Here is an 11,480-nt window from a genome sequence, read left to right as displayed (position 1 = left end):
TTTCCTTCCACTTTCCTTGTTGCTCACTTTTCGGAACCTGCGTTATCAAATACTGGCTGCGAAATGAGTCGACTGATCGTTTTGCCGATGCGCCGGGTCGAAAAGAGAGGAGAAAGCAAGCACCGATCGCGCAGAAGTAGATCACCAAGGGGACATGAATCCTTCAAGTACCATTTAGAAGAGCGGGCGTCGAACCTCTTTAACTCCGCACCACCCAAATCTCTGGCAGCTTTCCGCTGCGGAAAAGAGGAAACCACAAAAGACATGGGGGGCGGCACTTGGGGGTGGTCATGTTCGGCTCGGTTTCGTCCCATGCCGTTCTACCCAAGTCGGGGCAATCACCGTCCCTCCCCCGTGGGGTAGCTTAATCTCACCCCAGCCATTCAAATTTCTAGTATGACAGAACTCCCTTTCCCCTCTCGACCAGGTAATGACAATCTTCTCCCCCATTTTGCCATCCAACCACGCGCTGGACAGGTACGACACGGGACCGGATGTCGGGATCGTCCCAAAGATAATCATCTTTCGCGTGGCGAAAGCTTGGGGGGAGAAATGCATGAGCTTGACAGGACCGTCATTCTGGTGCGGAGAACCTGCATCTCGAAGCTGCGATTTACGGCGCAAAGGAAGTTCTCTGCGGGCTCTTGCGGAGAACTTCGAGCCCGAATAGTTGGTTGGCAGATCAGAGCCAAGACTCGATAATGAAACCACCTCGTTCTCGCGTTCGGCGAATATTTACAAATACGTAAAAGAAGCCATCGCAACCACGCTGTTGAGCCTGGAGATTGGTGACGACTCCAAGCCAACACGGAAAAGGGACCACACACCGCTAGCAAAATCCGGGGTTGGGTCCCGTTCAGAGGCAAGTGTGCGGGGGAAGGGACTGGGGTAAGGCGGAGTAACTCCGACTTTCGCCCAACAAGTGCGGCAATGTAATACGAAAAAAGTCCCCTGGTGAAGAAGAAACATGAGACGGAAATATATACTCGCGAAATCGCGCCCTAGGGATTCGGCGTCTGCAGTTCTCAGGTCATGATGGCACGACAACCAAGACTTAGCTCGCGCCCCGGTCTACCTGTCTCACTGCTGATGCCGGTCGCTCATGTTGCAGCATCTTGCAGATGGGAAAAGAACCGGTTTAATACCATATCTAATGCCCTGCATATAGAAGAAGAACACTTGCAGCTTCGATATTAACTCCAACGACGAAACGGGACGAACTCCCGAAAATGCAATGACGACATGGCTTGTATTTCGGCCGTTTTGTGATTGGTTCAGCGCGAAGGTCGAACTGGTGCGGGGACCTTAAACAGCCTTTGCGCGTAGAAGCATATTTCTTTCATAATTATCCCGCGATGATACAGACTGCTCCCCGTTTTGGTCTTTAGTTGAGGCTGTGAAGAGCAGTTTTGGTTGGGCTCAGAATTTCTGATATATTATCATCTGCAAACTTACCATTTGATGTTGAGTCCGTAAAGCTACTTGTCATAGGACTCGTTACTGCCTTTTTCGGAATAGTCTCAGGTTCCGCGGATGACGGAGTTTGTGTTAACTTTGCTACCTAGTGTGTTGCACAGAGTACCATGTTCTCTGCCTGTCACTGCAGGTTATGATTATGATGGTTTCACTCGGCCGTCATACATGGCAGCGTACAGGTTAAATTGGGTCTAGAGTAAAAGGGTTAAGATAGTTTCCCCATGCCCTCCTTTTTACCTACCTATGGTCTCCCAAGTTGGTTTGTTTAATTCTCCTTATTCTCAGCTCTTGAACGAAGCCATCTTCCTATGTTGGACCCGCACAGCAACCGCAGGGTACCCCTGAGTGCTGCTTCAGGGCACACGACTGATACCGACCGTCAGGAAACAAGTACCGTCAACGATGAAGTCAGTGCGAACCTGACAGAAGGCGAAAATGATATCGAGATGACGAGCTGCACAGGCGGAGGCTATAATATTGTACCGACAAGCGATGCTGGTTCCCTTACGTCCGGGAAGGGGACGGCTGTTGATTCTTCCAAAACAGGGGAGTGCCAACGAAAGCCACAAGAGCCGACTGAGAAGCTGGAGATCTTAAGATCATGGCTGTTCGAATTCTTGGCCCTCCTCGCTTCAATCTTCTCATATGCGGGAATCATAGCAGTTCTAGGTGCTTATAATGGCCAGCCCCAGCCCGAGTTTGCCCGCGATGTCAACATCAACACTGTCATCGCGATCTTGTCAACCACCCTAAGGGCTGCTACGGCTTTCATTGCAACTGAAGGTGGGATTCAGATGACAGTCTATAATGTCAATACCCTATGCTAAAGTATTATAGTCATCGGGCAGTCAAAATGGGAATGGTTGGAGACGCTGCGTCCTCTTCGCCACGTTGAGCATTTGGACAATGCTGGCAGGGGAGCTTGGGGGTCCATTAAATTTCTTTTCTTCATCTCAAAGCCGTAAGTTACCGTATTTCTTCAAATGGATTGATGAATATCGATTTGCTGATGTTTGCTGTGGTATCCCGAGTAAAAACTTGGCTATCGTCAGCGCCCTCTTGATGATAACATCCTACGTGATTGACCCATTCTCACAACAACTTACCAAAACGTATCCTTGCAAAATAGCCTATGAGAATACAGATTCAATAGCTGTTGTCAGAATAGTCAGCGGATACACTAATATCGACCGTCCACCTATGTGGGCAGCTGCGATGAGCGGTCTGATTTACGGGGTGGCCGAAAATATTCAAAGCCAATTATTTCAATGTCCATCAGGAAACTGCACCTTTCCCGTGAGAAAGGGTATCTCACACACCTCTGTCGGCATTTGCAACACCTGTACCGATGTTATGTCTGACCTGATCGAGGTAAACCTCAATGATAAGGATAACAGCACGATATATCACTTCCCCCAGAACCTGAGCCTAAACCTGACCTGGCCACCTCCAGAATTTGTATCACCCAACTTCCGTATGAGGACATATATTGACCGCGAGGGTGACGATGGCGAAGTACGTCTCTCAATGGATCGAATGACAGCTACAACGTCAATCATGGCGTTCTCAGCTGCTTCCTGCGCACAGCAGACTGAAGGAGGCCACATCCACAACAAAACGACCTGTCGCATGATGAAACCCGACGGCATCAAATGGTACGTCAATTGGCGGGAGAATACTGTAATCCTGGCTGTGAACTGCAGCCTTTCGCCTTGTCTGCGTCGTTACAGCGGAGAGATATCACATGGCAGCCTGAAGGAAAAGCTGGTATCGCAAGAGCCGATGGATTACGGTGACATGGAAAAGACACTACAAGGTCATGAATTTAGTCCGTGGCATCCGTGGTTCATCAAGCTCCTTGAGCCTTGTGAGGTTGACGGCAGATGGTATGATTCTTCCAACATAACCAAATTACCTAAAGATAGCACTTGGATTTCTTGGAAGAACCGCGACAACAGCACGCATGAAGGGCCACGGGACTGCATCATGGGTTTTCAATCAGTAATGAGCGAAGGGGTCGCTATGTTTCAAAACGCAACCATGCAGGCCGATTGTTATTTCTTTGAAGGGATTGGAGATCCATGGGCTATGCTTTGGCTGCCCACGGTGGATAAATTGGGCAACGCAACGCTTGAATCAATCTCCGCCGCTTTCGATGGCATGGCGACAGGATACACCGACTTCATGCGGAATAATTGGGAGGACGAACGTAATGACCGCTGTAACGTTGTTGGGACCACCTACAAGAGTGCAGTCTGCATACGAGCGGACTGGCCATGGTTGGTTTACCCGGGAGTTCTGCTCGTTTCCACGACCGTCCTGCTAGTCACAGCGGTTATCTCCAGCATGAGAGATAAGGGGAAATGGCCGGTGTGGAAGTCGACGATATTTCCTTTTCCATTTTACAATCTCAAGATGATTCGGGATGAGAATCAAGATCAACCGGACGAGAATGGCATGGACGTGCCACTGCTGCAGCTGAAGGAGTTGGAGACATTGGCAGACAAAATCGTGGCGAGGTTCATCGCCGACGCTGCCGCGCCTGGATTCATTGTTGAGAATGATGGAACTAGGAGTGGTGGTGCGAGTACAGGACAGCAGGTCGGGTTGCTTCGCAGATTTTTCAAGGCAAGGGCAGACTGACATTTGATTCTTGGTATCCATCTTATCTAGTCTTTGGCGAAATACTCAATTTTCATTTTTCCTTCTTCCGTGTTTTAACAGAAGAGTCTTGGCCAACCGGGCAGACAACTACATAACACACTAAGGTAGGTCTAATAGTTTGTTTCATCTCAATAATTTTTATCATCCCTATCGTCCTCGTTGTCCCTGTCTCCCCGTTGTCCCTGTCTCCCCGTTGTCCCTGTCTCCCCGTTGTCCCTGTCTCCCTTATCCCTATCTATTTCCCTGTCGCTATTTTCGTCATCGTCCCTACTACCCGCCCGCAAGACCCTAATAGAAAAACATAAGCTGAATGTATCGATAGATATTCCGCTAATCTCACCTCATCTCCGAAAGCCCCAGAGAGCCTTAATGACAGGATCGCAGCTCGAGAAGATTTTGACACATTTAGCACTCATCACTCCCTTATTTTATGCAGGCGCGCACAATCTATTCATTTACCGAAGCGTTGCAACTACGCCGTTGCGACACCCGGACCGGCACCGCAAAGTCTCCACCTTTACCCCGCAAACCCTCATTCCCCTCGGCAGTTATTCTCCCGGGCACGGGGCACACTCTCAAAAGGGGCGGGAGAGGGCGCGCAATCAAGCTTCGGCCCAAGAAGCGGACCAAGACATGCGGCTCGAAGCCCGATGAACATCGGACGCAATCGCAACCACCAAGCATTCTCATAGCTAATCACGAAAACAACCGCGGCTGAACCAAGCAACAGTTCAAATCAGGGGAAATGCGCGATGATACGCGACGGCACGCGACTATGCCTGAAGTAACATCGATGACGACGACAAACATCCCCCCCAGAAACTGCAATCACATGATGACGCGACGTGCAGATAAGAGTGGTGCATCGCTCGCGCCAACACCCCAATATCGGCGATAAGCAACTCCCAAAAAGCAAAAACTAGCGGAATATAATTTAAGAACGGGGGAGAATGCAACCAAGATACAATTTAGGGTAGTTCCCAATGTCACCCCAGATCCGAACCATGGAAAATAGACATTCACGAAGGCGATACTCTTTTCGGGCAAGCAAAAGTCACTTTATAGCGAAAGAGAGATGTGAGATCCAAAAGTGTGTTCCAATAACAATGACAGGCTTAGCATTATGGATTACTATGTACAATAAGCAACAAAAATTATGTGTCTGATGTGCTGTGCTTCCTTGCGTAATTACACATCCCCCTTGCAGCGTCCCCTGTAATAAGAAATATTCACATAAGAAAATGTTCACGTTATATCGTCATGAGAGAGAGTGTTGTAGTATGTGCGAGTGTGCGATGTGGCCAAGACCGGTGCGTTTAGACACCAGAGTCCTCCTGGTGGACAGAGTCCTCGAGGGCGTAGGCGTTCCAGTTGGCGCAAGTGCTGTTGAGGGTGTCCTGGTTGTAGAGGGCGCCGATCTCGTCGGGGCGCTCGATGAGCTGGAGAGCGAAGCCGAGGGAAGTGTGCCAGCCGATCTGTGAATGTTGTTAGTTGCGTGTTCTGAGAGCATGTGCTATGAAGGGATTACTTACGTGGCAGTGCATGAGCCAGGTGCCCGGGTTGTCAGTGTAGAAACCAATGACGAGGTAGCCGGAGGCGGGAAGCATGGCGACATCGCGGCGGGGAGCGTTGGTGGTCTGCAGTGTGACAGAAGAGTCCCAGGTGCCGGTGCCCTGTGCAAGAACCCAGAAGTCGTGACCGTGGAGATGGATCGGGTGAGCGAGACCAATGGGGTTCTCGATGATGAAGTGAACCCAGACGTTAGCCTGGTCAAGGTGAACGATGTTCTGCTGGGTGGAGTAGGTGTCGTTGCCGTCGATGACTTGCTCGACAGTAGGGTAGCCCCAATCGGAAAGGAAGGTGCTGTTGTTCAGGGTCCACTTGAACTGGCTGCTGATTACTTGGAGACCGACAGTGAGGGTCTCATCGTAAGTCTGCTGGCCGGCCTCGATAGCAACAACAGGGACCAGGTCAGACATGGACTCGTCCCGGCAGTCGTCCATGTAGGTGCCGACCTCAGTAGTGGGGTCAGCAGTAGAGGAAGAGTCATAGCGGACGATGCCCTTGATGTCGAGGGTGTTCTCGTTGGCAGAGCAGGTGAGCTCAGGGATGGCGCGCAGCCAGTAGTTGTCAGTGGCCTGGTTGGCACGAACGATGACATCGTAGCGCTGGCCGATACCGATGGAGATGCTGGAGGTGTTGTAAGGGTTAATGGGGACGAAATCGGCAGAGATGACCTCCAAGGTGTGGTTGTCAATCATGAACTTCCACATGGTGTCGATGGCACCGTTGACCAGGCGCATGCGGTAGGACTTTCCAGCCTCAAAGTTGGTGGTGAAGCGGGAGCCGCCGCCGTTATACATGCCCGTGCCGTTGATCAGACCGGTGTTGGCGGTAGGGGGACCGTTGGTGGCTGCGGTGGGGTAGAGTTCGTCACTGGTCTGGTGGAACCAATCGCTGAGCATGATGGTGCCGAGATCTTCGTCGTAGGGGGCGGAAGCAGGCCCGTTGACAATGATACCACCGAAGAGACCGTTCCTGGGATCTGTTAGATAGGGGTCTTGAGAATATTGGATTCGGAAAACTTACCAGGCCTGGAGGGCAAAGTGGCTGTGATACCAAGAAGAGCCATACTGAGACGCGTGCCAAGTGTAGGTGATGGAGTCGCCGGGAGCAGTCGGGCACTGAGTGATTGAAGCAACACCGTCGGCCTCGTTGGTGTAGTTCTGGCGGATACCGTGGAAGTGAAGAGATGTGCCGTTGTTCTGCATGGAGTTTCTCACGTGAACGACTTAATGTGGTCAGCAAACAGATCTCGCAGGCTGGTCCTTGCCGCTTTAAACTTACCGACAGTGTCACCCCAGTCAGCAATGATGGTAGGGCCGGGAACGGATCCGTTGACGGCGAGGACGATGCGCTCGACACCGTCGGGAGCGGCGGTGGTGTTGGTGATGTCGAACCAGTACTCACGGATGACTCCGGTGTTGGGAGCCTCCTCGTACCAGTTGGTGTTGAGATCGTAGGTGCCATCCCAGCAGGAAGGGTTGGTGGCAGAGTCGAAGACACAGTCTTGACGCTTCTCGATAAGAGAGGGAGCGGCGGCCGTCAAGGCAGGGAAGAGGAGTGCAGCGCACCCCAAAAGCGAGTGTTTGTACATGATTATTGGTGTAATCGAGTAACGAGTGTCGAAAACGAGAGAATGTTCAAAGAACGAAGATCAAATGCCAAAAACGAATGTAGGCAAGAGAGAGAAGGAAGATCAAGCTTGATGAAGCGGATGGTGATGTTCTGGATTGGATCAACCGACGGGAGATCTGACTTGCCTTTATACAATTCGAGATTCGATCACGACATGGACAAGATGCACTCAGTCTCATCAACTTCGTCTAAGCGAGCCGAGAGAGCCAGATGCCCCCGACACGAACTCGCAAGCACAGCACCCAGCGTAGCTCTCGATGCTGCGCTCTGAGGACCTAGTTCGGGGCGAGAGGCCGATCGCCCCTGACTCGAAGGGTACTGTCCCACATAGGAGGCCATCATGAACGACCGGGTTGACACGAGAACATCGGCGTCCGGCAACTTTGGCGAGTCCGCCTGCAAGCTGCTCCACGATGACAGACGGGGTACAATCAAGCATAGAAGCTATACGAGCGAGAACTTGATACCCATGTCGATGAAAGATCCAGAGAAGGGGGCCGGCCATCAAAGGCCCATGCGTGATGTTGCTCTGTCGCTACCGAGAAGGAGTAGACGAGTGCAAGACTGCTTGCCATACCCGCCGACCACCTACCATCCCTGACCGATATGGATGACCTGCATGCGAATTGCATAGGCGCTGGTCTTTCCGTACACTAGCTCGTGGCCTGTGAGCGAGCGGCCCCATATCTCGACCCATCTTGGATGTGTGAAGTTCAGGCGGCTAAGGGCTGCAAGACGACGGTGGGTGTAGGGAATAGGGAAAGATGGGGAAGGAAACAAGACGACGTTGATGATCTCCAGCCCGAGCCACATACTAAGTCGATTTCAGACGAGACGACGTGCTGACTATCTTAGTCAGTCTACCCCATGCCATCAAACGGTCGAACACGGCTGACGCGTAACTGTAGTGCTCCTGACAGCCAGCAGCAACTATCGAAACGTGCTTCTGTGTGGCTGCATTAGTCCCGCGGGTAGCAAGGCCAAACCCCGTGCGCTCCTTCGTTTCTTCTGCGATGGATACCTCCGAGTAGAGGACGGACGGGTAAACGAAACATAGGATGATTTTGACGTCTCCTAAGACCGGGCCTCCCTTGCCAAGACTGGAGTTCAGTCCGGGAGTAACGAGGGAGTAACAGGAGGACTTTGAGCCCGCCTAGATCCAGACTAGGAAATGGGCAATGACTAAGGAAATTGTGTTAAGAACCAGTCAGCAATATCAGAGCCTCATCGCGCAGAGAGAGAGAGAGTCGGCGAAGAGAGAGAGTCCACTGTTCGGCACCCTCGCTGCCCAATTGCAAAGAGCCGAATGCCAAGCATGACGGGGAACGCCTATTGGCGGGTACGGTGGTGCTAAGGAAACATCAACGGTGATAAGAATTGAAGCTAATCAATAATTGAAGGCGGGCAGGCAGAAAAGGATTGGGAAAGGCTCAAAAGGGTGGTGAAGATGGCCAAATCCGTGGCGTTCCTCCGCTGACATGCCCGGCCGAAAAGACGCGGCTTGCCAAGGGTATCCCTCCATGCCGGCGGTGCGGCGCTGGCCCCCGGCCCCTTTCGGCCGCGGTCAACGTCATCCAATGCAACGGCGCCAAAGGGAAAACCGTTCGATATGGGGCGGGCGCGTCAAAACGGGCATGGGATGCAATGGATTTGGGGACTCTTCACTCTTGGCTCTTGGGAGATGGGGTCAAGGGGAGAGAGAATATGGAGAAGGGTCGAAGGGCACAAGCCACTAGGTTGCAGTGGCGTTGGGCACTGACAAAGGAGAAAAAAAATCTGTCCGATGTTGTCCACTAACTCTGTTGAGCCGCTGACTCGGAGGAACGCAACGTCGACGGTCCAACGGTGGTGGGATTTGTTTGATGTTTGCATCCGCGTCTGTTCCCCGCGTGTAGCTCGGTCGTCCCAGACCACATTTTCTGTCCAAGAAGCCCACTGATAGACGATAGTCGATGCTACGGTTGCGCTGCAGGTAGTCCCACGTGTTGAAAACGGCCAACGTTTGCCTGCCCCCTTTCATGGAGTTGTTTCGACTTTGGTCGTCATCTCTATCCAGAGTGCTCGTTCAGTAAAAGAGCGACATCCCGCCTGGTCTCACGTCGTCTTGGCACTGAGGCAGGCAGGGGAAGAAAAAACGAAGAAACGGACATGGGATGAGAGTGGGAAAGGAAAACGTGGTCCGCCGAAAGCCGGATCTCCCGCAGGATCTCGATAGCAAAAGTCGACGCGGATAGCGACAGGACAGGGAGACAGATGGGGGGCATTTGCGAGCGGTTGGCGTGAGCCGACGACCGAGGATGGCTATTTCGTGATGCGTTAGTGTGCAGAAAGACTGCGATAATGCGAGAGCGAGAAAGGCTCTATTGCCCAAGAGGGTAAGGGGCGGTTCAATAGACTTCAATTTCGTGATCATTTGCGAGTATGCTTGATTGGAAGAAGCTCCCGTGATTCCCCATGGCGGGCTCGGGCGGTCATTCGCGGGAAGGAGAATGGAAATCGGGGATCGAGGTCGTTGAGCAGCCGCCATTGGACGATGGAGGGATGGATTGCGTACGTAGTCCCCGGCTCCCTGCGAGTTGAATGTGGGGGTGAAAAGGTAATGCCGAAGATGGGAGCAGGGGTTCCCGAAGGTGCGTCGACCATGTGCCTGCCTGCGTGCCTGTGTTTCTGCATGTTTGCTGCACGTCTGCCTGCCTGTCAGCCATCCATTTACCTAGTACGCAGGGCACCTGTTGCTATTGTTGGCGCGGTTCTTGACGGTACGTACGGATAAGCATGGGCGCCTGAGACTGACATGACGGGACAGGAGGATTGGCGGAGGATGTCGGTTGTCCATGTCCGTGGGATGTCCGTCTTTGCAGGTTCCGGCTGGCTTCAGTAGCGAAGCCGGCGGCGGGAGACTTGGCAAACTAACATCGTCATGCACCTGAAGCAGCGAGATACTGCAGGTAAGATGCAGCGCCTCAAAAGCGGTCCCCGTGAAGGATCAATGCCAATGGGATATCGATAGGAGCTGCGCGGACGAGGGGCCAACGGGATTGCCAGGGCCCAAGGGGCACGAGAGGAGAACGAGATGCACGAGGCTAGCGCTGGGCGGTTGTGGTTGCGGTTGGGATGGCACAGGGCAGGCAGCGTCGATGGACTGGATCATCTGGATGGGATGCATGTGAGCTTCCGTTGCTTGCGTGTAGGCGTGTCTCAGTCGAGGGTTGGTGTTGGCAGTGTTGGTGCTGGTCTGGGCATTGGCAGGCTGCAGGCCAGGGTCCGTCGGTATTGGCGTCGACGTTGACGATGTGAGGTTGTGTGTGAGGTGGATGTGGATGGGCAGAAATCTCGTCAATGGGAATCCATCAGCAGTGCATCCATGGTAGCGGCAGCAGGAAGGAGGAGGTTGCTGGGACCTGCGTGCCTGCCTCAACCCCTGGCCGGCCGCGCAAGCCTCATCTCTGGACGCGGTCCCGCTTTTAGCAGCCCCAACTGGGTACGTATCGAGGTGGTCCGTCACACGGGCTCTCTCCTGCCCAGTGCGCCGTCTGCTCGCACAAATGCCGGATGCCGCCTTGCATGCGCTAAGCCCCAACCGCCCTAGCGTCAGCGGTCAGGGCCCTGAGCCTCCATCTCGACGGTCGACGACCCCGACCAGCGTGCAACCTCCTCCAGACATCATGCCCGAAACCCTCACCTCTGGGCGCCCTGGACGACCATCAGTGTATCACTGAAGCGACCAAACCACCCCCAAACACCAGCAAGGGCGACGACGACGATGTTTCTGCCCGTGGTATCGCAGCCGTCCTCTGCAATATACACACAACAAGGGGGCCTTTGGCTTCCTTACCTACTTCAATCAGTCCTGACTAAGGCGCAGCTAAGTGTCCGACAGTCTTATGCCGAACAACTCGCCGCCTCTCGCCGACTTCTTTCACCGAGCCATCTCCACCAGCTCCTATCCACGATTACCCAAACTGGTAATAAAGTCTTGGCATCGCCAAACTCGTCCTCCCACGGCATTGCCGCAAATGCCTCACGCCCAAATTATCGCTGTCATAGACTTGCTGCTACAGGCAAGCACCTGCGTCCTGCGCCTCTTCCCGCCCATCCGCGTCCGCACCCGCCCCTCCCCATTGACTCTGTGTGTCATTAAC

At 53.1% G+C, this 11,480-nt stretch overlaps 3 protein-coding genes across 3 annotated transcripts; 1 reads left to right on the top strand and 2 right to left on the bottom strand.

Annotated features, from left to right (window-relative positions):
- Positions 1-1,922: 1,922 nt before the first annotated feature.
- On the top strand, positions 1,923-4,119 carry CGCA056_v013354 (uncharacterized protein; the record flags this gene model as incomplete). The annotated part of the gene is made up of 3 exons (XM_037328598.1): positions 1,923-2,259; positions 2,314-2,437; positions 2,511-4,119. 3 exons carry the CDS (start codon positions 1,923-1,925, stop codon positions 4,117-4,119), a joined length of 2,070 nt encoding a protein of 689 aa, XP_037172717.1.
- A 1,337-nt stretch (positions 4,120-5,456) lies between these two features.
- On the bottom strand, positions 5,457-7,297 carry Laccase-9 (Laccase; the record flags this gene model as incomplete). Its single annotated transcript, XM_037328597.1, has 4 exons — positions 5,457-5,615; positions 5,673-6,678; positions 6,730-6,931; positions 6,988-7,297. 4 exons carry the CDS (start codon positions 7,295-7,297, stop codon positions 5,457-5,459), a joined length of 1,677 nt encoding a protein of 558 aa, XP_037172718.1.
- Positions 7,298-9,747: 2,450 nt separating this feature from the next.
- Positions 9,748-10,174, bottom strand: CGCA056_v013352 (uncharacterized protein; the record flags this gene model as incomplete). The annotated part of the gene is made up of 2 exons (XM_037328596.1): positions 9,748-10,024; positions 10,068-10,174. 2 exons carry the CDS (start codon positions 10,172-10,174, stop codon positions 9,748-9,750), a joined length of 384 nt encoding a protein of 127 aa, XP_037172719.1.
- Positions 10,175-11,480: the final 1,306 nt, after the last annotated feature.

The sequence above is a fragment of the Colletotrichum aenigma genome (genome assembly GCF_013390185.1).
Source record: "Colletotrichum aenigma strain Cg56 chromosome Unknown KSG_Cg56_contig09, whole genome shotgun sequence".
NCBI classification, from domain to species: Eukaryota; Fungi; Ascomycota; class Sordariomycetes; order Glomerellales; family Glomerellaceae; genus Colletotrichum; species Colletotrichum aenigma.
This window is presented reverse-complemented; position numbering and strand designations above follow the sequence as displayed.